The 26,574-nt window shown below is 37.6% G+C and overlaps 1 protein-coding gene across 1 annotated transcript in view; it reads right to left on the bottom strand.

The window, feature by feature from the left end:
* The window catches only part of LOC150088439 (calmodulin-lysine N-methyltransferase), a 410,297-nt gene that overhangs the window by 28,256 nt on the left and 355,467 nt on the right, over window positions 1-26,574 (bottom strand). The window contains exon 10 of the mRNA XM_090370776.1: window positions 8,617-8,745. Within this exon, the coding sequence (XP_090226902.1) occupies window positions 8,617-8,745 (129 nt within the window). The remainder of the gene's footprint in view (window positions 1-8,616; window positions 8,746-26,574) is intronic.

Raw genomic sequence — 26,574 nt, 5'->3', positions numbered from 1 at the left:
AAGAAGCAAGTTTTCTACTCTTAGCCTGTTCAAACTCAAGTTTGGACTGATTAATAACTGCTTTACAATTGTTGCGAGCTTTGGTGTAGGCACAAAATGAAACTGAAGAATTAGAAACAAGCCAATTATGATATGCAACATTCTTCTCTTGAACAGCCTTAGCACATTTATTGGAAAGCCAAGGTTTAGATAAAGGACGAGATTTTAAAGTGGAGTGTGGGATAAAGGATTCCATTCCTGCAAGAATAATTTCACTGACACGATCTGATCAAACGTTGACATCAGAAGTTTTGAAACAGTAATCCAACCAAGGAAAAGAAGAAAAGAAGTCTCGCAGGTCATCCCATTTTGCATTCTTGTAATGCCAAACAACATGAGGTTGGGAATAGCCATGAGATAAAGGTTCCATTGGAGAAGAGACAATCACCAAGTTGTGATCTGAAGTGCCTAAAGGACTTCTCACTTCGACCGTATACTTAGAAGGGTTGTTTGTGGGAAAAAGATCAAGCGTATTGGCTGTATGATTAGGATTGTCCAGTATTCTTGTAGGTAAATGAACAATCTGTGCTAGGTCATTAGTAATTGCAAAAGCCTCAGAATCTTGACCTGCTGGTTCGGTGTGACTAGAAAACGGAAGCCAGCTGGAGTTGTGAACATTAAAATCACCAAGAAAAATTACCTCACTCTTAGGAAAGTTGGACTGGAGAAAGTCAAGTTGCCAAGAGAGGAAGTCAAAGAGCTCCAAGTGATTAGTGGAGTTGGGAGAACAGTAGAGACAACAGATGAATTTGACACAATGAGGTAGAGAGATTTTAAGCCAGAGAAGATCAAAGAGAGGAGATTTCAAATTGAAAAGTCTCTGACAGGGAATATCAGAACGGACATATGCACAAGTACCACCTTTGAGGCGAAAGGAATCATACAGCGAATAATTTGGGCATCGGAGATGAGCAGTAGTTGAATCAACCGATAACTGAGATTCTGTCAGAAAAAGTACAAGGGGTTTGGCAGACTGCAAGTGGAAATGGACATCGTTGAGATTAGAATTGAGACCACGTATATTTGTGAAATGAATTAGGAAGTGCTTGGGAGGTTTAGATCTTTTCGCAGACAAGCTTGCTCTATTAGTTTGACAATTCATGGTGTATTCAATAGTAAGAAAAAGTGGGTGGGACATGCAGTATGAAGTAATGAAATTTTTGGATAGGCCGTACACGTGGTAAGAATATACCCAGATCCTTGACATAACGTGGCCTCAACAATGCTCCCCCGCATACACACTACTCGGACTCCCTCCAGTCACTATCTGGCAGAGTAGAGGTAGCAAGATTATACACTAGCTGATCCGGAAGCTCTTGGAGAGTTACCAAGAGGTTCGGTCCGGTGTACTAACTAGCGGCCGGCCTGCGAACACCGTTTTAGAGCTGTACCCTCGAAATGTAAGGAATATTGGATCTCGCCACGACTTTCATCATAACCTCAAAAGTCATCAATCATACTGCATGATGGAAGAGAAAGGGAAGGGTTGACCAGAACTTAGCTCTAGAGACTAAACATGGGTTTCACCACTTCAAGCCTCCAATAAGCAAAGTGGCGGTATTTCACCAGTTGATGAGAGTCATCTACCACCTAGTACTGCCTAGTAAGATAGAGGGGTGGCGTTCCTCCATGTGGTGTGGGTGCCACACCTCGACCCCTGGTTACGTTGGTTCACACCTGGGTGGTCACTCACCATGTACTTGTGCATGGAGGTTATACCCAGGATTATTAACAGTCCCGCCATCGTGAATGTGGATGCAGAGCATTTGGCTGTCACAGACCGTCCGGACTTTGCCGAAATTGGGTCCACTTGACTTGAGTGTCACCCGAATATCAGTTCCATCATGATGGAACTGATATTCGGGTGAGCAGTCTATGTAGTATGAAATAGACTCCTCATCATAAAATGATGAGGAGTCTACTTATGTAAACTCTGGAATGACGGGGATGAACTAGATTGGTCCACTTGATATTGACGGTTTGATTGTTGTTGTACCTGCTGAGGAATTTGACAAACTGAATGAGTATTTTGCATTTACATTCACACATGAGGAAATCTGTTGGGAAGCAAAGACCAGAAGCTTATTAAACTGTAGCAGGGAGCTAAATGATTTTGTAATAACTGAGAGCAAAGTGGAGGAGAAATTATTGAAATTGAACATAAAAAATGCACCTAGGAGTCACTGGTTAAAGAAGCATAGCAAGATCATCGAGACAAGACTGCAGTTATAGTTTAGACACAGCATGGATTTGTTAAGGGTAAGGCTTGTCTGACAAATCTGATTGGATACTATGAGGTGGTCACAGAGGAATTGGACGCAAAAAATAATTTTGATATCATATACTTGGATTTTAGAAAGCTTTTGATATTGTTGCACATGGAAGACTACTGTACAAATCCGAGCAGTGGCATTAAGGGCAAGTTGCTGCAATGGATAAACGATGGTTCAGTGGCAGTAGACATGGTTATAATCAATGGACACTGCTCTTTGTGGACTATTGTTATTAGTGGAGTCCCCCAGGGTTCGGTGTTGGTCCCAGTGTTGTTTTCTGTATTTATCAATGATATTGATCAAAGTATATTAAGCTTAATGTCAAAGTTTGCAGATGGTATAAAGGTTGGCAGGGTTATTAATAACAATAATGACAGTAGTTGTTAACAGTATACTACTGCAAAAGGATCTAGAAAAGTTGAGAAGATGGGCTGAGAGGTGGTAACTGAAGTTTAACATCAACAAATGTAAAATACTGCATATGGGTAGCAGTAACCCCAGAGTAACATACCAACTGTGTGGTTCTACACTCAGGGTAGCAGAGATTGAAAAGAACATGGGGGGTAATTGTGCAGTCAGATATGAAATTTTTTGAGCAGTGCAGACAGACCGCAAGAGTAGCCATAGTGTCTTGTCAATGATATACAGAAATTTTGCCAGCAGGGATAAGGAGGTGATTGTCCCCTTGTATAAGGCAATAGTCAGGCCACTACTTGAGTTCTGCATTCAGGTCTGGAGGCCTCATTTTAGGATTGATGTAGAGCTATTGGAATGAGTACAGAGAAGGGCAACAGAGATTGGTGAGTGGAAAAAAAAAGGTTGCTCTTACCAAGAAAGGCTTAAGTTCTGCAAATTGCAGCATCTGGAGACTAGGCACTGCGAGGTGATCTAATTGAGGTGTATAATGCCCCTTGGAATGGTTTTGGCAAGCTCAATTCTGATGGGATTTTTCCTCTTGCACAGATTACTCACCTGAGGGGGCATAAACTGAAACCGAGGAAAGACAATTGTAGAATAGATGTACAGAAATTTGCCTTTAGCCAGTGGGTGATCGATAGTTGGAACAAACTTCCATCTGTTGGAGTGGAGGTCGAAAACTTAAATAAGTTCAGGCAGAACTTATTTAAGTTTTCTAGACAAACATTTGAGTGAATGGATGGGTGAAATGGGAACCTCTTATTTTTTTGTTGGCTGATGCTATATAAGCTTGCTTTCTTGCATCATATGCCTCTACTAATGCTAATGCTAAATATGTGATATCATCTGTGATATTTTAGAAAACAACTTAGTGTTCATTCTAGCAAAAAGGCTGAGAAGCCCTGCTCTATACATTCCCCCCCCCCCAATATCCTTTAATAACTTTGTAATCTTTTAAGTCTCCTCTATTTCCTTTGTGAAGTTTTGTTAATAATTCCCTTTGTGAAGTTTTGTTAATACATCTTTATCCTTTTTTTTCTAGAGCTTATACAAAGGGTACTAGGAAAGTTTTGCAATACAGCTTTGTTTATTTAATTGTTTCAAAGTAATTTCCTCTACATTCAATACACCTCTCCATCCTCCGAAACCAATCTTTAAACCAGTTCTGCCAAGTTTCACTAGGGAGTAAAGCACACTCGTTGTCCCAAGCCCGTAGAAGGTCCTCATCACTGGAAAACCGCCCCCCTTTTAGCTTCATTTTCACATGCGGGAACAGTGCAAAGTCGCAGGGAGCAAGGTCTGGACTGTAGGGAGGGTGCTCGAGAAGTTTCAGTCCTGTCGTGGTCAAATATTCGGTGCAGGCTTTGGCGCAGTTAGCTGGAGTATTATCGTGTGATGGAGGTACCAGGTGTCCATTCTTGACTTTGGCCGCAGGTTCTTCATAGATCCAATGACTTTAGGCAGGCATTGTTCAGTATACCACTTAGCTGTGACTGTCTTCTGCGTGTCCAAAACGACACGTTCCACAATTCCACTCGATTTGAAAAATACAGCTATCATTTTCTTCTTTACAGATCGGGATTTTCTGACAATTACGGGTGTGTCGTCATCATCAAAGACCCAAACTTTGTTTCGAGCCTTGGTCGGCAGATCGTAATAGTACAGCCAAGTCTCGTCACCTGTCACGATGTTGTTCACATACCGAGATTGTCCCTTATCAAACTTTTTTAACATCTCCCGGCACCAAGTCACACGTCGTGTCATATGCTCTTCAGTCAGTTGATGCGGCACCCAGAGAGAACAAAGTTTCTTCACGTGCAAATGATCTTGCAGAATCGAACGAATTGCTGGTGCATTTAGGCCCAAAGTATCCTCTATCTGTTGGTAGGTCACTCGCCTGTTTTCGTCAAGCATTTTCCTCACAGCAGTAACGTTTTCCTCTGTAACTGACGTTCGTGGCCTTCCCGGCCTCTCAGAATCCTCCAGAGTGAAATTTCCCCTTTGGAATTCTCTATACCACCTGAATATTGTTGTACGATGTGGACAATCATCATCTAGTGCAAGAGTCATTTCTTCTAAGCACTGGTCTATGGTTAAACCACACACGAAATTATACTGCAAAACTGTCCTTATCTCATTTCGTGACCACGATGCCATCGCAAGCACTTTACACTCTCACTACTAATGAATAACTGAGCCCATCGACTTGGCGCGGTGGCTACTATGCACGTATGAACATGTCTCAACATGCAGCAACAAGCAGTTTCCTGTGATTCATTGTTGCGTCATATTGCAAAACTTTCCTAGTACCCTTTGTATTTCATTCTAAAGTTTTTGTTTACAGTCACTATTTTTCATACTTCTTAGCCCTTCAATACATACATTTCTTCTTAGAAGATATGTACAGCAGCAAGATAAAATGATTGCTAAAAATCACAGCTAGTTAACATAAAAACAAGCATAAAGGTTTAAGGAACATTTAAAATACATTTGAAATGGGAGCCATTACGGTACAAGTAAACACATGGGTTGTGTTAGGGTAGCTAAGAATAGAAACAGGTGCAGGTATACTTGCGTGTACACCAATGCTAGGAGTTTAGTAAATAAATTTGATGAATTTGAGGTATTGCTCAAAACATCGAAGGCAGATATTGTTGGGATATCAGAGACGTGGTGTTACACAGATATAAGGGATGCAGAACTGCAATTTGGGGAGTACAACGTCTACAGAAAGGATAGACAGGATAGGAAGGGGGGAGGGGTTATGCTATTAGTTAAGAAACACATAAAAACCAAGGAAGTGAAGCCAGTCGACATCGCTGGACAGTGCAGTGTGGAGTCAGTTTGGTGTGACATAAACATTGGGAGATCAAAATTGAGAGTAGCAGTGTGCTATAGGCCTAATGACTCTGATGAGTATAATAAGGAACTGTACAGGGAAATAGAGTGGGCCAGTAAATCAGAGTGTCTTATAATGGGAGATTTTAATTTCCCAGATATTGACTGGAATTTGGGGGCTGGTTACTCACACACTAGCAGGGCTTTTGTGGATTTATTGGATGATTGTTTTCTACATCAGCATGTTCGGGAGGCAACTAGAGGGAGTAATACTCTTGATTTGATTATCAGCAGTGATTCTTCATGCATTAAGAATCTGCAGATAAATGAACCACTAGGTGGCAGTGATCACAGTGTGCTGAAGTAGGATTTACTCAAAGAGGTAACTACCATTAGGGGTAAAGGGAAGGGTTATTGCTTCCGTAAAGGCTACTACGATGGACTGAGACAGTATTTAAATTTTATACAGTGGGACCAACTGATGATGTTACCAACAGCAAATTCAAAATGGGAAGCATTCAAAGAACTTATCTTGGAAGCTACTAGGCTTTACATACCAACTAAGAAATATTGTTCAAGGTTTAGGCCAAAATGGATGTCAGATAACTAATGAGGCATATGGCAGAGAAGAAAAATGCATGGGATACATACAAATTAACACATGACACAGAAGCCTATGATAGATACAAGTTGATATGCAACCAAGTTACAAAGGAGGTTAGGCAGGCGAAGGCAGATTACGAGAAATCCTTGGCAAGGGATGCAAAGAAAAACAGCAAAGAGTTCTTTACTTATGTAAACTCTAGAAGGAAGGGGATGAATCAGATTGGTCCACTTGATATTGATGGGTCAAGTGTTGATGATCCTGCTCAGGTAGCTAACAAACTAAATGAATATTTTGCATCGACATTCACACATGAGGAGTTATTCAGCGAGGGGAATGCCAGAGGTGTATTCAACTCTAGCAGTAAGCTACAGAATCTTGAAATAACTGGGAGTAAAGTGGAGGAGAAACTGTTGAAGATAAACACAAGAAAGGCACCCGGGGTGGATGGGATCTATCCAGTTATATTAAAGGAGGCAGCAAAGGAAGTAAGCAAACCCTTAGCCATAATTATGAGAGCTTCCTTGGACTCAGGGGAGGTACCCATAGACTGGAAATGTGCAAATGTGACCCCAATTCACAAAGGAGGATCAAAGGCTGACACAAGTAATTATAGACCTGTGAGCTTAATTTCTGTTCTAGGAAAATTAATGGAGGCACTGGTTAAAGAAGCACTGCAGGATCATTTAGACAAGACTTCAGTTATAGCTCAGACACAGCATGGTTTTGTTAAGGGGAAGTCTTGCCTGACCAACTTGATTGGATACTATGATGCAGTCACAAAAGAACTGGATGCAGGGAATAACTTTGATATTATATACTTGGGGATCTTAGAAAGGCTTTTGATACTGTTGCACATGGAAGACTGCTACACAAATTGGAGCAGTGTGACATTGGAGGCAAATTGCTGCTATGGATAAAGGGGTGGTTGAGGGGGAGAAGACAGAGAGTGGTAATCAATGGACACTGCTCATCGTGGACTGATGTTATTAGTGGAGTCCCTCAGGGCTCAGTGTTGGGTCCATTATTGTTTTCTGTATTTATAAATGATATTGATGATGGTATATCAGGCTTAATGTCCAAGTTTGCAGACGATACAAAGGTTGGTAGGGTTGTCAAGGACACTACTGACACTATGCTGCTGCAACAGGATCTGGAAAGGTTGAGCAGATGGGCTGAGAGGTGGCAAATGAAGTTTAACATTGACAAATGTAAAGTACTACACACAGGAAACAGCAACCCCAGAGCAACGTATCAACTCTGTGGTACTACACTGACAGTGGTAGAGAATGAAAGGGACTTGGGGGTGGTTGTGCAGGCAGATATGAAGTTCTCTGAGCAGTGCAGACGGGCTGCAAGAGTAGCTCACGGAGTATTGTCAATGATATACAGGAATTTTTCCAGCAGGGATAAGGAGGTGATTATTCCATTGTATAAGGCGATGGTCAGGCCACACCTAGAGTACTGTATGCAGGTCTGGAGGCCTCATTTCAAGAAGGATGTAGAGCTGCTGGAACGAGTACAGAGAAGGGCAACAAGATTAGTGAATGGAACAAAGGGGTGCTCTTACGAAGAAAGGCTTAAGTTTTGCAAATTACAGTGTCTGGAGACTAGGCACCAGCGAGGTGATCTGATAGAGGTGTATAAAGCCTTGAATGGTTTAAGCATGCTCAATGCTGATGGGATTCTTCCTCTAGCTCAGAAAAATCACCTGAGAGGGCATAAATTCAAATTGAGGAAAGACAGATGTAGGATAGACGTGCGGAAATTTGCCTTTAGCCAGCGGGTGGTTGGTTGGTGGAACAGACTTCCATCCCTTGTGGTGGAGGTTGACAGCCTAAATAAGTTTAAGGCTCAGTTGGACAGGTATTTTGAATGAACAGAGGGGTGAAGTGGAAGTGGGTGTTTTTTTTTTTTTTTTTTTTGGCTGATGCTGCATAAGCTTGCTTTCTTGCATCAAATGCCTCTACTAATGCTAATGCTAATGCTAAAATAACACATGTAAAAGAAAAATCATAATATCAATTTCAATGACGCAGAAATTTTAAAAATGGAAGATGTGAAATGAAGACCAAGTATTTGAAAAGAAAATAAAGTCAGACCAAGTGCTAGACAATTCAGTGATTAAAGAACTAGCTTCCACTATAGTTGCAATGAGTGGTTGAATAAACAATATTTTATGTTAATATATCTGAATACTGTAGGGAGACATTTTCCTGTTAACGGAAAAGGACAGTTTTTCAAAATAGAATAATGCAGTAAGGTTAAGTTACAAAATACAGTAACTTTTTTCAGCAATTCTGTGATATGATATGTAATTTATTAATTTATTTCTTTAATTTCTACCAATGAAAACGGTAAGGGTGATCATGTCACTGAAAGTGAAGTTCACTAAATTATATTTATTTTAAAAGCACAAAACAAATCTATATATTTATTATTTACCTTGCAATGTAGGTCCCAGACATGAGTATCATAAGCCATTAACCTTTCAATATAAAATTTATTCTGAGTTAATTCAACAAACTGTTGAAAAGTCTTCCCACGTGTAGGAGCCAAAATTACTGCTATACCCTGTTTAAAAAAAAAAAAAAAACAATGCTCAGAAAAAAATTATTCTTATCAGTCAAAAAAATATATTTCAGTTTTAGAACCTCTGTTCCAAAAGACAGAGAGAACTGCTTAAAATTTCTCATGCTAAGGAATAAAAAATCATCATCAATTTTCTAGAAGAAAAGTTGATAAAGATTTCACTGAATATTTTTTTTAATTTTTATGCTTCACCCAAATTTTATGTTTGCAACAAATATGATAACAATGTTTAAGATAAAAATAAAGCTGGATTGCATCAAACTTCCTACCCAAATAAACATCTGCCAATTTTCAAATCTGTGGAAACAGACCAAATTATATAATAAATAAATAAAAAAAAAGTAGGAAAAGTGAAGTTTTGCTTTAAATCCAGACTCCAACCTTAAAATTAACTTTCCTGGAATATATTACACCACTCTGATATTAACTTCTGTTCATTACTGTACTGCTAAATCTCTTAGTTAATGAAATGATAAAGCAAAAGTTGTGAACTTTAAATTTATTTAATTAAAACTTATGAACTTTATTGTTTAACCATTATACACTGTTGTAATTGTGACAATTACAACGTGTATAAGCATTAATAGAAGTCACTGCATTGAATGAGGAAATATAAAGGTAATTAAATCAGAAGTGCTGCTATATTTCTCTTACTGTCTTACATATATATTTTTTTATGAAACCCCCAAACACTAGAGGTATTAGAACCTATAGTACTTAGTACCGTGCTTGGGTTGGAGATTGAGAAGACAAAAGAAGATATTTGTTGATATTAGACTTGAACTTCTGTAGACTATAATTTTCAGGAAATATGTACGAAGGAAGGTTGTTCCAGAAAACAGCATTTGAATGAATAAACGAGGAAGATGAAAACTTGGTCCTGTGAGTTTGAAGTTAGACAGTAATTAGATGTCGGCTGGTGGCGGCACGTGTTCGGACTGTTTTGAAAAAGAGAGGAGGAATTATAGAAGCCAATTCAGAAGAACAGTGCCCATGGAAATATCTGTAGAAGAGGCATGCAGCAGAAACAGTACGTCTATGAGACAGAGAGTGGAGAGACTGTTAGAGAGAAGTCAATAATTAACCTAACTGCCCTCTTCTGAAAGGAATCTAGAAGCATGAGAGGTTTTCAGGGCACCTCCCCAGATGGGTGAACAATATTCCATGGTAGGGCAGATTTGTGATTTATACAGAGTGAACAGCTCTGTAGAAAACCAAGTTTTTTCAATGCAGAGGAAGCAATATTTGTAATGTGCTTGTGCCAAGAGAGATTAGAAGTTAGGGTAATTCCCAAAAGAGATATATCATTTTGTATAGAAACTGGAATGTCACCAAAGATAAGCATAAGAACAGAAGAATCCTTTTTTTCTAGATATAAGACAAGACTGAGTTTTAGAAGGATTGAAATAAACTAAGTTGTCTTTGCCCCACTGGAGAATTACCTGGAGACTGGCATTTAAGGAATTGGTAGCGGATATTCGAGAAGCTGACGCTGATTGAGCAGGGCAAGGTTTCTCAAAATGGAAAGTGGAATGCAATGTGCGATCATCGGCAAAACAATGGATAGAATTTCCAGTCAATGGAAGAAGTTCATTAATATACAAGAGGAAAAGAGTGGGGGAAAGAACTGAACCTTGGGGGACACCAGCATTAGTGGAAAAGTTAGAAGACAGAGATCCATCTACCACCACCACCACCCTCAGTGAGCGATCAAGGAGAACATTGGATAACCAATTACAAAAAACGTTTGGCAAACCATAAGATGGAAGCCTGTTTAGAAGACCTTTATGCCAAACATGATAGAAAGCCTTGGAGATGTCAAGAGCAACTGCTTGTGTTTCACCAAACTTTTCCACTGAATTTGTCCATAAATGGGTAACATAAGCCAGAATATCACCAGTGGATCGACACTGACGGAATCCATACTGGCGATCACTGATCAGAAGGAAGGTTTCTAGGTAGTTTAAAAGTTGGCAGTTAATTGATTTCTCCATTACTTTAGAAAGAGTAGAAGTAATTGCAATGGGACGATAATTGGATGGGAGGGACTTGTCACCCTTTTTAGGAACTGGCTGGATATGAGCAAATTTCCAAGCAGAAGGAAAAACACCTTTGGAATAAGATAGTGAAAAAAAGACGGCAGAGAACAGGAGTAAGTTCAGGAGCACAGGTTTTGAAAACAAGTGAAGAAATACCATCATGACCTGGAGCTTTCTTAGCATCAAGATTCGTCAAATTCCTTCTGATGGAAGACCACTGGAGGCATTGAATGGAGCATGTTGGGAATGGTGGGAGGTATTTTACCAAGATCATTAACACATGAGTTGGAAGAAAAATGGGATGCTAGCAGGTCAGCTTTATCCTTGGCTGAAGTGACAACAGAACCATCTGGTTTTGACGGAGGTGGGAGCAGAGATGGGAAAAGTTGTGGCCAACTGGTTTGGCAAGAGACCAGAATGGTCGGCTACCATTTTGCCAAGAAGCAAGTTTCTACTCTCAGCCTGCTCAAAATCTAGTGTGGACTGATTAATGACTGCTTTACAATTGTTGCGAGCTTTGGTGTAAGCAGAAAAGGAAACTGAAGAATTCAAAACAAGGCAATTACAATATGCAACATTCTTCTCTTGAACAGTCTTAGCACATTTATTGGAAAACCAAGGTTTAGATAAAGGATGAGATTTTAAAGTTGAGTGTGGAATAAAGGATTCCATTCCTACAAGAATAATTTCACTGACACAATCAGAGCAAACATTGAAGTTCTGAAACAGTAGTCCGACCAAGGAAAAGAAGAAAAGAAATCTCGCAGGTCATCTCATTTTGCATTCTTGTAATGCCAAAAAATATGAGGTTGGGAATAGTCATGAGATAAACGCTGCACTGGAGAAGAGACAATCACCAAGTTGTGATCTGAGGTACCTAAAGGACCACTGACTTCGACTGTGTACTTAGAAGGGTTGTTTGTGAAAAAAAGATCAAGCGTATTGGCTGTATGGTTAGGATCCAGTATTCCTGTAGGTAAATGTACAATCTGAACAAAGTTGAGTGTGGAATAAACGATTCCATTCCTACAAGAATAATTTCACTGACACAATCAGAGCAAACATTGAAGTTTTGAAACAGTAGTCCGACCAAGGAAAAGAAATCTCGCAGGTCATCCCTGTGGAAGGTCATTAGAAATTGAAAAAGCCTCAGCATCTCGACCAGCTGGGTTGGTGTGACTAGAAAATTTAAGCCAGCTGGAGTTGTGAGCATTAAAATCACCAAGGAAAATTATCTCACTGTTAAGAAAGTTGGACTGGAGAAAGTCAAGTTGCAAAGAGAGGAAGTAAAAGAGATCCAAGTGATTAGCAGATGAATTTGACACAATGAGGTAGAGAGATTTAAGCCAGAGAAGATCGAAGAGAGGAGATTCCAAATTACCAATTCTCTGACAGGGAATATCGGAACGGACATATGCACAAGTACCACCTTTGAGACGAAAGGAATCATACAGAGAATAATTTGGGAAACTGAGTTGAGCAGTATTTGAATCAACCGATAACTGAGAATCTGTCAGAAAAAGTAACATGGGGTTTGGCAGACTGCAAGTAGAAATGGACATCGCTGGGATTAGAACTGAGTCCACGTATATTTGTGAAATGAACTAGGAAGTGTTGGAGGTTTAGATCTTTTCGCAGATTAGCTTACTCTGTTAGTTTGACAATTCGTGGTGTATTCAATAGTAAGAAAAGAAGTTGTGATATGCTGTATGAAGTAATGAAATTTTTGGATATGGCAGACACATGGTAAGAATATACCCAGATCCTTGACATAACGTGGCCTCGACAATGGCCCCCCGCATATACTCTACTCGGACACCCTCCAGTCACTATCTGGCAGAGCAGAGGTGGCAAGATTATACACTAGCTTATCTGGAAGCTTCCTAAAGAGTTACCAATAAGTATGGTCCGGAGTAATAACTAGCGGCTGGGCTGCGAACACCATTTTAGAGCTGTGCCCTTGAAATGTAAGGAAGATTGGATCTCGCCATGATGTTCATCATAACCTCAAAAGGGATCAGTCAAACTGCATGATGGAAGAACTGATCAGAACTTAACTCTGAAGGCCAAACATGGGTTCCACCACTTCAAGCCTCCAATAAGCAAAGTGGTGGTATTGCACTGGTTGATGAGGGTCATCTACCACCTAGTATTGGCTGGTAACACAGAGGGGCAGCATTCCTCCATGTGGTGGAATGTTCATACCTGGGTGGTCACCCACAGTGTGCTTGTGCATGGAGGTTATACCCAGGATTACTAACTGTCCCACCATCGTGACGGTGCAAGCAGAGGATTTGGCTGTCACAGACCATCCGGACTTCACTGAAATTGGGTCTACTTGACTTGAATATCATCCGAATATCAGTTCCATCAGTGTTTTAGACTCCCAGGTAGCCAGTACAGCTTGTTTGGCATATCTGAGAGAATGTTTGTGACATCCTCAAGGACCAATGCATTTCACACCTTTCTAGATAAATGATTTTTTTTTAAATAATTTAACCATGAAAAATGTTTTTAGAAATACACATTTATTCTAATACATTTTCAGTTTCAATTTTTCAATATTTTTTATGGCATGTTTAGGAGGTATAGTTTATAGTGATGATAACATATATATTATAATCTTGGTAATTCTTCATAGTTAGGACCATTACAACTGTGAAAAATTAACCAATATGATAAATTTAAAAGAGCAAGGGATAGAAAGTTAAATTGCATAAACCAATAGAAAGGCAGTCAGGCCTTCAAAAAAAAAAATAAGTGGCATGACAAATCATGCAGATGATGAATTAGCAAGATTATTCTGTATAATAATTTACATTTAAAAATTTGGTAGTACAAGTTTATATTTATGAGCAATTATTACATACACACACACACTTGCTTGTGCATTTAACAAGCTATAATACATAATCAATATTACAAAATACTCTGATTTTTCTTTATTTGAAACAACTTTCAGCAACTAAATCCTGATGGCTTCTTAACAAAAAGCATTTCATTTAATCACATTTTTCTCTTCAGCATTTCAGTCCTATCTCAGAAACTAACAATGCCTCACTGTGGGTAGTACCATGTCTCCCTCACCTGAATCCTGTCCTTCACTTTCAATTATGTACAATAAAATTTCCTCTTCAGTAAAATTCTGTAAACCTGGATCTTGGACATCAAAAGATAGCTAGTCATTCATGTCATCAATATTTCAATCTTCACATCCAACAGCCATACCAAAAATTTCTAGAATTTGTGTGGATTAATAAGTCTTGTTTGTCATATTTTGAGGCCACAGTGTTCACTAGGTTCAGTTAAGTTTTCTTCCTGATATTTTTTTAATAATCTGGTAAGTGTGGAAAGAGTAGCATTAAAATTAAAATATTATCTTTAATTAAAATAAAGATAATTTGATAATCTTTTTAATTTTTAATTAAAAAGATTAAAGTACAATGTATGATTTACCTGAGTGATTTACATACTTTTAATTTGTATAGACATATCTACATGGCCATATAACTGCATGCCCGATTCAGTCACTGAATATATGGGCTGAAATATAACAAAAAATTTGGGGGAGGTAAATATGCTAGGTAGGGATTACATTATTATTACTTTTCATCACTACACGGGGTGACATGTGAGTACATGCACACAGTTGGTCATACCATTGGTTATTATATGTCTTAGGGTACTGTGATGGGGCGATGTTTTCCACGTTGGTTTAAATTAAACTAACATGTAGCCAGCAAGCGAGCAATGTCACTTTGAAACTGATTCTTTTTAAAATGAGTGATTCTTGAGTGAGAAATGTTTTGCACATATGCACTGGATTTCTCCCTTTTTGCCTTCTGCAAGTGTTAAATAGGGGTTGTGAAATATGCCAAAATTTAACAAAGAAATTTAATAAGCAAGATGCAGTCTCATCCTGTACTTTGGAGAGATGACATATGTTACAGATAAGTTTTGTATTGAAATAGCAGTTGCCCGTGGACTAGAAAGTGGTAAGATGAATTTATTATTTCATTTAAATAGGTATATAAGGCACTATGCACAATGTCATTTCTTTGTATAGGCCTATCACAAATGTTTCCAGTAAAAACGTTGCCATAAATCTATAATTTCAGATTAGGATCAGTAATATACATTACAAACATAATGGCAATATTCTTATTATTACAGATAAGAGATTTTAGGAAAGATCCAGCTCTAAATACGAAGCAGCAGGCTGATATGGATTCAAAAAACACTTTTTAGATACTTCTGTTTCTATGCGTAAAGCACCTATATGTCTTTCCCCTGTTTATCCAGAGGATTGTGGGAAATCCAAGATGGTGGAAGTGCTGTGTGTGAGCTCCTGAGTGTTTCCTTGTAGAAAAAGAAATAGTCAAGATTTTTAATTAGGGAGAAGAGGAGTTTCCTGAGTGGATACTGTGCTTGAAGTTTTAGAGTTTTATGTGGGTTAAGCCTTTTGAAGTTTCAAGCTATTGAGGGTTGTGATTTCAGCTTTCATAATGGCTACCATTATAACGATAGCGAAAACAGCTATCGAGTTTAACATTGGCAGACAGTTTTGTGAAGCATAATTTGAATTGTGTCTCAGGTTAGTGTTTGATATTTAGGAATTCTTAAATTGAAGTGTTTAAGATTACAGTTTATATTTTACTGGGTTCAGGCTTGGTATTAAATTGACTAGATTATGTACTAAGTGAGTTTAACTTGGCAAACAATAATTGGAGTTGCACAAATATACACCATTTTATTTCTTTCCTTTGTCCTTTAGTACAGTTTTTAAAGTATTGTACCCTGTAAGGTTAGTGGGCTATTTTAATAGTTTCAAATTTTGTTTAAAATTTTATATTACTAATATAATTTCTGACTGGATCTGCTTGGTGGGTTTGTTTTATTTTTTAAAATTTTATTATTTATTAGTTTTAAATTATTATATTATTTAATTATATTGTACATAGCTGAATGTTTTTTTTTTTTTTTTAGATCATCATAGTTTTTTTTGGTGCTATTTGAGATTTGGACTAATTTTGATTGAGGGCTCCTCGCTCTTTGACTTAACAGTTTGTATTGTATATAGTTTGTCACTAATCGTATTTGATTTTGACTTTTAAATGGTATATAGTTATTTTATGTTATACAACATTTTTATATATATATACATATATATATACACTTTTATAATACAAAACTTTTCATAATTTGAAAAAGAAAACTGAATAGCTGTCACCTACTGCAAAACCAATTTTGTGGAGTTGTAGTTGGTCAGTTCCAGCTGGAGGGGAGTAAAGTTTTCCTTGTAAGAAGTTCCAGGATTTTCAGCTGCACAACATGGAAAATGGCATGTGATCACATACTTGTACACTATAATACATGTGAACTGGCATACCATTAGAAATGATGTGGCGTAATCTGATGTGGTTAATGTGTTAAAAAGTTTCCAAGAACAAAGAGATAAAATCAGGGTGAGTGTTTGCTTGACTACTTATGTAATTTGGTACAATCCTATATTAGAAAAAATATTTTTATGCATATGTATATATATATATTACTGATTTTATGTTATGTTTTATTGAAGCCACCTGTATGCACATTGCATGATCAATCCTCTATGCTTCCACAAAATATGTGCAGCCCATTGTTAACTGTGGTACTATTATATTGGCTACCAAAAACAACAGCTAAAATGAAGAAGTAAACTCCCTTAGCCACATTGAGGCTGTATAAGGATATAAAAAGAACTTTTGTAAAAATTATTTCCATATTTTCCATCTCTCTGGGGAAAATAACTTTCCTTTTCTATCTTTAAATTATATAGTCATTCAGCTAATAGCATGATGTCCTCAATCTAAATCATTTCATAGTATGAATAATGATGCTTTTTTTCATTCCTAATTATCAGTCCTTAATGAAATTATACCATTGTCACTGCACTTGTTGCCACCCTTGTGTTTGTTGTCTCTAAGTGACTGCCAAGTTTTCTAGGTTGAATACATTATTGCATTCATAATTTACCAAATACATGAACGATTCCCTGACGTGATATTTAGGCATATGTAGATTATTTAAATAAATAACATAGTTAATGAGATTTTCCAGTCTTAGAAGAATTTATATACAAAGAAATTCACAAACAAAAAAATAAAATTACTTCTTTTTTTTTTTTTCCCCACAGCAAGAGCATAGTATCCACATGAGAAGAGCAGTAGCATCTAGCTGACAGTTGTTGAACTAAGGGCTCACTTTATTCAAAATATTTTGAATAAAAAATTACTCAGATGTGAAAGGAAACAGGCATTCAATTGCTACACGTAAAGTAGGCTGGTTGGCAATAGACCACAAAAACATAAGAATGAAAAAGCATGCAAGTGTGGCAAACAACAGAAATAAAATAGTTGAATAAAATATTTTGCATGGATTTGTTTTTATCACTCAGCAAGTGCTTATCACTTCCTGAGTGATAAAAAAAAAAAAAAAAAAGAAGAAAACATTACAGTAAGGGTGCATTTAAGTAAAGAATAACACATATAAACAAATAAAACGAACGCATTAACCATGTCTACATCAACAGTGGCCATATCCATATTATCTAAAAGAATTTGTCTCAATCCAAGGAACCCCCCTCCTATCTTCACCTTCCTCCATCAGTCATCTCTTTTCACTTTTCTTCCTCTCCTTTCTCCATCCTCCTCCTCAGACTTATCTCCTCTTCCTCCTGTCCTCCCATCCCACTACTCAACATACCTTAAAGAATCACAGCTGACACCCTTTCCTTGTCTGTCACAACTTTGGATATCCAAGAAAACCTGGAGGATTGCAGAATGCAACCTTGTTTCTAAGAAGCATCACCACATAAGTAATAAGCTTCTCAGAAATTTAAAAAGCTTTGTCTTTCTAAATTTCAGTTTGGTCCTGTTCCAGCTATTAAGCTTTCTTTCCTGGATCTTTCTCAATGCTCCCTTGAAAGTAAGGTTCCTGCATTACCCGTTAATTAAAAAATGAATAGGAGATTTACCTCAATAATTTCTTGTAAAACTCCACTATCTATACTCTACTGTACAATGAATTTAATAAAACTACTTAAATGTATCCTTACACCCGAAGTAAAGTCGATGATCCAACGTATCTGGTATTAATAGTTTGAGCTCCAAACCTAACCCCAAGAATACATCAAATCACCAACCAATATTTAGGAGTGAAAAAAGACATTAGCATCATTAAATTAAATAAAAACGAATACAAATATTATTTTTCGTGTACAGAGTAAAGACTGTCTTCTTTACTCTGTACACGAAACCCAATATTCTCTCAAAATGGTTGCTACGTTGCAGAAAGCAGAATATAACATAAATTTTTAAAAAACCTGAAAACAGAAGTAACTAAAGTAACTAATGGTATTGAATATATAAGTATGTTTTTAAATAATATTTATATATGTAATAACTAGAAATATATGCACATTTCTGAAATTTTGTATGTTTAAAAAAGTCTTTTTAATTGGAAAATGGAAGAGACTAAAGAATTTTTCTATTTTATGGCTAATATGCTTTTTCGTAATTTGTAGCAAACTTTTTTATTTATTTATTTTTTTTAAATAAAAGGTGTAAAACACACTCTATGTTTTAAAAAATTTTTAGTATTTTTTGTAAACTTAAAGTTTACAAAAAATAAGTATTGCAATCCATTAAGAAAAGATGAAATATTGGCATTGTTCAAGTAGAATTAAAAAAAAAAAAAAAAAAAAAGGAATTCTAAAACTTAAATAGAAAATGGGCACATGTCAAGTGCTGTGCCACTGTTTTTGCTGTTTGTGCTGCCACTGCCAAGTTAATGTATGTTCCTGTTCTTAGTTTTCTGGCTCATTGCTGCTGCTGTGGACTTCCTGCCACATTTATATGGTCCTACATGTTCTTTTTATGGTGCATGTTACATCTGTATAAATGTGCTCACAGGGTGATTTGAACCGGGTCTCTCCAAATCAGTAACAAGTGGTGAAACTACTATATGGAGAAATCACTACAACAGAGGACTTAATATGTGATAATTCTATCAAAACAAAAGCTACCTATTTTTTTTTGTTTTCCAGAATGTTCCTAACTTTTTTACCTCTTCTACTGTATGATTTATGCAGTGGTGAGAGAAAATAGTATCAAAAATGGATCAACAATTAGCATTAAATAAATAACACAAAAATTTAATATTGCAGCAAAAAGCATTAAAAAATGGTATATACTGATGACTTGTACAATTGACATGATACAACTCATTAGCTTATAGATTATGTCCTGTATGGCTTGGTGCCTGTATCATATGGGAAATGGGAGTGTCTCAATTTTTGTAGAGCATGGTGTTTTTTTGTATGGCAGTGATGGTGATGATGCATATTGAGGAAGTGTAGCTACTCAGATATGGAAGCTGAAAAATTGTAGGGCAAGAAACATCATCATCAGCCATTTTCAAATCCACTGTAGGATGAAGGCCTTTCCAGCAACTTTCCAGTTCCTTCTGTTTTGAGCACTGACCATCCATTTACCACCCACAAACTCATGAATTTCATCTATCCATCTCTGCCTTTGTCTTCCAGATTTTCTTCTAGCTCCTCTTGGGTACCATTCTATTATTTTCTTAATCCATCTGTCATCATGTCTTCGAGCTATGTGTCCTGCTCAAGACCATTTTAGTTCTTTAGTTTTGATAAGAATGTCCTTTACTTGAGTTTGCTGCCTAATCCATGTGTTTCTCTTCTTATCTAACAGTCTGATTCCCAATATAATTCATTCCATTCTTCGCTGTGTAGTTCTCAGCTTCTCTTCCATTCTTTTGGTGAGTGCCCAAGTTTCACTTCCATAAGTCATGGTGGGGAGTATACATTGGTTCATTATTTTACGTTTCAGACAAACTGGGATATTGCTCTTCAGTATGTGACTATATTTCCTGAATGCTATCCATCCAAAATTTATTCTTCTCTTGACTTCCAGCCATTTATCATTATTACAGCTAATAACTTGTCCCAGATAAGTATATGACTGCACCTTTTCAATTACTGCTCCTTCAATCATTATTTCCCTTTCTGTGGCATACTTGTTCATCATTACTTTTGTTTTAGCCATATTCATCTTTAGTCCAAAATCCTTACTAACTGTGCATAACTGATTAAGATTTTCCTCTAATTCTTTGGGATCGTGGCTTATGACCACAATGTCATCTGCAAATCGTAAATGGTTTAGGTACTTTTCATTCACATTGACTCCTTTCTGCTACCAGTCTAATCTTCTGAAAGCTTCCTCAAGAGTAGCAGTAAACAACTTCGGTGAAATTGTCTCTCCTTGTCGAACTCCTTTCTCGATTTTAAATTTCCTACTGTCTTTGTCTAGTCTAATAAAGGAAGTAGCACTCTCATATATTTTCTTCAAAATCATAATATATGGGGTTGTTGTTATTAGGAGCATTAGCAACTAAGGCCATATTGCTCAGGGATATGCGGTGGTCATTCCCTGACCTTTCCGCATCCTCCGTATTTGGTGGTGACGGGCTCGAACCCCGGTCTAATCAAGAAGAGTGTGCTACGCACTGCTGCTCCTTCCCACCTGGCTACGGAGGTGGATATATGGGGTATCTATGCTTTGAATTTTTCCAGTGCCTCAAACATTGCCTTATGCTGTATGGAGTCAAATGCCTTTTCATTATCCACAAATGCCAGGCATAATGGTGTTTTATATTCATTTGGTTTTGCCATTAGCTGTGATATTATGTGAAGGTGATCCATAGTTGAGAATTCTGTCATAAAGCTAGCTTGCTCTTTCGGTTTATTCTCATCACATATTCTTTCTAATCTGTTAGTAATGACCTTTGTGAATAACTTGCAGATGTGGGATAACAAGCTAATTGATCTATAATTTCCAATTTCTGATTTATCCTGCAGCAAAACTATGATTGCATTATTCCACTGCTTAGACGTCACACCTTTTCTAATGCACTTTGTTGGTTATTTGGTTTTTAGGAGCATTAGCAACTAAGGCCATATTGCTCCGGGGATATGCGGTGGTCATTCCCTGACCTTTCCGCATCCTCCGTATTTGGTGGTCACGGGCTTGAACCCCGGTCTAATCAAGAAGCGTGTGCTACGCACTGCTGCTCCTGCCCACTTCCTATGGAGGCACCCAATGCACTTTGTGAAGAACCTTGCCAGTTTTTGTGTTATGTCTCTTCCTCCCAATTTTAACAACTCTACAGTAACTTCATCCTCCCCCGGGGCTTTCTGATTCTTCATTTTCTTCAATGCATGTTCTACCTCATCAAGAAGAATATCGGGTATGTTGTGTGTGTTGCTAATTTGTGATCCATCTTCCCCACTGCTGGCATCATTCCCTCACTCCTTGTATAGTAGTCTTCTGCTATTTGAATTATTTCTTCTCTGCTATTTATAAGTACAACATCGCTATTCTTCAGTTTCAGTATCATTTGTCTTTCTGTATTACTGCTCATGGCTGCTGATTTAAGTCCTTTGTTTTCCCTTAATGCTTGTTCTACTTTTCTTGTGTTAACATCTTCTTCTTATGTCCTCTCTGAGTCTCTTTCTAATGGCTTTGCATAACTCAGTATACTCAATTTTCTTTTTGTCAGTGTTTATCTTGCTCTTCATTTGTCGCCTTCGGTTCATCATAACAAGTGTTTCTTGACTAATTTTTTCTTCTTTGGATTTCTTTTTCCCTATAGGTTTCTTGAGCTTTATGACTTATAGAAAGTTGCCTGGGGAACAGTAACCCCAAAATAAATACACTTGGTGGAGTTGAATTAAAGCCAGTAATGAAGGAAAGGGATTTGGATTACGATACGGTCAGACTGAAGTTCTCCGAGCATTGTATACAGGTTGGTTTTTTTTTTTTTTTGGTAGTTGTTGGCGCATAGGCTTCTGTGGCCATAAAGCACCTTCCAAGATTTTTGCAGTACTTTGATCCAAGCCCGAGGTGGGAATCGAACCCGCGACCTTTGGGTTGCCAGGCAGGCAGGCACTTTACCCACCCGGCTAGCCCGGTCGGCTATACAGGCTGTAAGAAAGCCCTTGGTGGTTTATTGATGATTTATCGAACAATTGCTAGTAGAGATAAGGACCTTATAATCCCATGATATAAAGCTATTGTTAGACCACAATTGGAATACTGTGTTCAAATGTGGAGACTGCACCTAAAAAAAAGACATCAAGTTCCTTGAAAGGTCCAGAGACAGGTAACTCGCTTGGTGATTGGCAAAAAGGCAAATATATGAAGAAAGACTTTGAATATGTGGGTTGAAGGGCTTGGAGATAATCACCTTAGAGGAGACTTGGCTTTAAGGAGACTAGGCACCTTGAAGGCTCTGAGAGAGGCATAAGTAAAATGAATGAGGACAAAATTTAATGCCGGTTATTAATGATTCTAGAACTAGGGGCCATAATTTCAAGTTACGGGGGGGGGGGAATGTTTAGACTGGATTGCAGGAAGTTTTATCTTAGCCACCGAGTTATAAATTACTGGAATAAGTTACCTACACGGGTGGTAGAGGCTTAGAGTTTAGGGAAATTCAAAGATCAGTTGGATAACTAAGGGAAATGCATAGGTTGTCTATTTCCTTTTCTCTTATTAATTTTTTAATTTTATTTATTTATTATTATTGGTTTTTTTTTTTTTGGCTGGTGCAGCATAAGCCATAGGCTTCCTTGCACAATGTGGCCATTGCTAATACTAAAGGTAAATATCGGCAGAGCTATGAGGCTCAATGAATTCTTCAATTGTGTGCTTATATACATACATAAAGACTTTACTTCAATGTTATTTTGTAGAATGCTTCAACATGCCAAACTCCTGAATTTAATTGAACATAAAATTATTTAATGACTTCTCTCCCCCAAAGACACATGAATGGGATGACATGTCAGCGAACTCCAACACATCAAACCACCACCACCTAACCCTGGACAACAGAAAGCATTATGCCTAATAAAATCAATAAGAGGGTTGCCAAGAGTAATAGTTAAAAAATAAATTATTTTAACTAATTTAAAGTCCTGTGACCAAGACATACCATCGCAGACATACTGTTGAAAAGCGCCAGTCCACTTAAGGAAGGAAGTTGTTCAAATTTGTTTCTAATTTATTTTTTAACTATTACTCTCCGCAACCCTTTTATTGATTTTATTAGACATAATGCCTTCTGTCATCCAAGGTTACGTGGTGGTGGTTTGATGTTTTGGCGATCAGGTTGGGGATCCTTAGCTATTGGTTGCGGACATGTTGAGCCATTCATGAGTCACTGGGAGAGAGAGAGAGAGAAGGTTATTAAGTATTTTTATGTTTGATTGAATTCAGGAGTATAGCATGCTGAAGCATTTTACAAAAGAGCATTGAAGTAAAGTCTCTTATTTTTTATATAGAGTGGGGTATGCTAGAATGAACATAATTGGTTCTAGAACCTCGTTCGTTATAGCATCTGTTTATTCTAGCATATGTTGAAATGTATGCATTTAGGGGTAATCTGTTCCAGGCCCACAGTCTAGAGCAAAGTTACCATCCAATACAACAATTTAAACAGGAAAAATATAATAGAAAATGAAAAATTTTGTATTATATTATTTTTACACTGAAAAATATAATAGAAAATGAAAAATTTTGTATTATATTTTTCAGTGTAAAAATAATATAAAATTAATTTATTTAACTTTTATACACTGTACATAAATTTTAAATGCATAAGCAATGTTTCCTTAGTGAAAATATGAACAAACTTTCCCTAATAAAAAGCATAAACAATCTAACACACATGAAAAGGATAAACAATCTTTTCCAAGTAAAAACTATAATCAAACTTTCCATAATAAAAGCATAACAAATCTTTCACACATGAAAAGCATAAACAATATTCCCCCAGTAAAAATATAAACAAACTTTCCCTAAAAAAAATCACATAGAGGTGGAAGGAGAGGAGTCATCATTCCTATTCATCTTGGGTGACTGTCCTGTGGAAGGTTCATAGTTCGAGGGTGTTTGTCCACTTTTTTGAAGAATGAATCCAGAGTTGACTGCGTTATCCTGGATTTTTGGACCTTCCAAAAGTGGGCCATCAAGGTGTCATTAAAATGATTAAGGCCCATTTCCACAGCGACAATATCCGGGTGATAATCTTTTATAAGTTTGGACAGTTTATTCCAGCAAGAGAACGCCTCTTTAAGTGCCTCAGCTGGAATGCTGTGAACTTTTTCCTTGTCCTCATCCTTCTCGTCCCCAAAAGCTTTCCTCTTCAGCACCTCTTCATTGTGAAGCTCTGCTAGTTCCTTCCTGTGGTCCACCACCAATTCCTTCTCATTGATCTCCAGGCCCATGGAACTGCCCAGACACACAATTTCCTGCACAACAGGCTCTTCCTCCAACTCTTGAAAGCCTTCGAAGTCCCTTAGAGCACAGCGTCAGGCCACAATGGCCTCCAAGCCGAATTCAAGCACTTAACAGAAACCTTCTTCCAAGCAACCACAATTAGGAAAACAGCATCCGCTATATTGAAGTGACCCTTCCAAAAGTCCTTCAGAGTCACATCACTCGAAGAAATGGTCTCAAAACATTTCCTGAACAGTGCCTTAGCATAGAGTTTTTTAAAATTTGCGATCACCTGTTGGTCCACAGGCTGGAGGAGAGGCATCGTATTAGGTGGCAAGAAGTGAACCTTGATAAAACTGAACTCATCTGGTAATTCTTCCATCAAATTAGGAGGGTGGGCTGGAGCATTGTCCATGACCAAAAGAACCTTCAATGGAAGATCCTTCTCCCTAAGGTAGTCACGGACAGTGGGGCCAACACCTCAGTCATGGACAGTGGGGCCAAACACCAAACACTCCTGGTCACCAAAGCTTTGTGGCCGGAATGCCACAAAATGCCAAGGCGGTTCGGTTTTTCCCGATGTTTTTAAAAGCTCTGGGGTTCTCTGAAAGGTACACGAGCAGTGGTTTGACCTTGCAGTCACCTGAAGCATTGGCACAAAAGAGCAATGTTGGTCTTTCACTGGCTTATGGCCATGCAAGGTGGTCTCCTCGTTCGTGATATATGTTCTGCATAGCACTCTTCCAGAAAAGTTCAGTTTCGTCGCAGTTAAACACCTGCTGCGAAAGAAAGCCTCTATCCACAATTATTTTCTTAAATTTCTTATGATGTTGCTCAGCAGCATCCCTATCTCACTGGCAGCCTCACAACACTGTGTAACCCAGTCCTTTCCCTAAATCTGGTAAACCACCCCTTGGTGCCAAAAAACTCCTTCACAGAAACAGTATTTGTACTAGGAACCTTAGCACCAAATTCCTCAAACAATTGTTTGACCTTTTCACAAATAATCGCCTCACTGACACTATCACCTGCCATTTGTTTTTCATTAATCCACACTAATAGGTTTCCATCTTTTCTGTGATATTACAACGTGAACTGCTTAACCTAGAGATTCCCTTCACAACCTGTGCACTTTTTATTCCTTCCTTGTTTTTTAAAATTGTACTGATTGTTGATTTAGCCATACCACATTCAGCACTTAGATCTCCTACACTTTTTCCACTTTCTCACTTGGAAATTATTTCTTTCTTAATGTCTAAGTTAATTAGCTTTCTCACTCCATTTTGCTGGATCGTGGCTAAAATTATATAGCAGAATAATTAAAAAAATATATTTTCACTGTTAAAGGGCAAATAAGTAGATAACTGAACCCTATAAATTATAACAAAGATGATAACTGACGCTCTAATCAAAGCAGGAAGGCTCCCGATACATCATGCACATGCTACGTTGGCCAATAGTATTCCTCTGTGTTCGTTGTAGCATTCTGATTTTATTGATAAAAACTGTTTGTTGTAGGATTCGTTCATTGTAGCATACCTGACTGTATATATATATATAGTAACGAATAATGGTACTAAGACACTAATTAATATAGGGGGAAGTGCCTGTACGAAAAAGATAATAATAGTAATATAGCTTATGGATCAGGGACACTGCATTAGCAAAACGTACCCTACAGCCATAATGTGTATATATATATATATAATATTGTAAGTAGAACGCGTAGATTAGATTTAATTGGTTTAAGTCTAATGAAAATACGGTATACACTGGGAGCGATATATGGAATGAAAAAGAGGAAGAAATGGACTGGAGATTAAAATAAGAAGTGAAAAAGCGACTAAAATGGAATAACATTACGGTGTCTCTCACAATTTCAGTGTCATCATCAGAGGTCATCCACCAAAATTATGAAAAAGACAGCAATGTTCTTGCTTCTGTTTCCGACATGATCTGTATGCTATAGTGCATGTGTGAAGGCAAATTTAGATATGAATTTTGCATTAATAAGTTTATAAAGGATGTGCTAATAAAAGTGTTATAATACGTAGTGCATACAGATCATGGATGACCTTACAGAAGCAAGTGAAAAGAATTGAAAAACTGGATAAACTATAATAAGGAATATCAGTATAGGCCAGAAGAAAGGGAGGACTTAAAGTTACTTTGTAAGACTGACCAAAAGAACAATATGGTGGGGTGCCGGTATATTTATGTGGGGAATGTTAGCGGATCCTAGCGTTAGGTGTGGGGGGGAAAAATATATATATATATATATATATATATGATGTTTGTATAGACAGGAATGATATGAAATAAGGTTTTTTTTTTTTTTTTTGGTAGTTGTTGGCGCATAGGCTTCTGTGGCCATAATGCACCTCCCAAAGTTTTTACAGTACTTTGATCCAAGCCCGAGGCGGAAA

Source organism: Mastigoproctus giganteus, chromosome 3 (assembly GCF_048544385.1).
Source record: "Mastigoproctus giganteus isolate SK-2022 chromosome 3, ASM4854438v1, whole genome shotgun sequence".
Lineage (NCBI taxonomy): Eukaryota > Metazoa > Arthropoda > Arachnida > Uropygi > Thelyphonidae > Mastigoproctus > Mastigoproctus giganteus.
The sequence above is the reverse complement of the archived record's forward strand: the minus strand, read 5'-3'. Positions and strand labels throughout refer to the sequence as shown.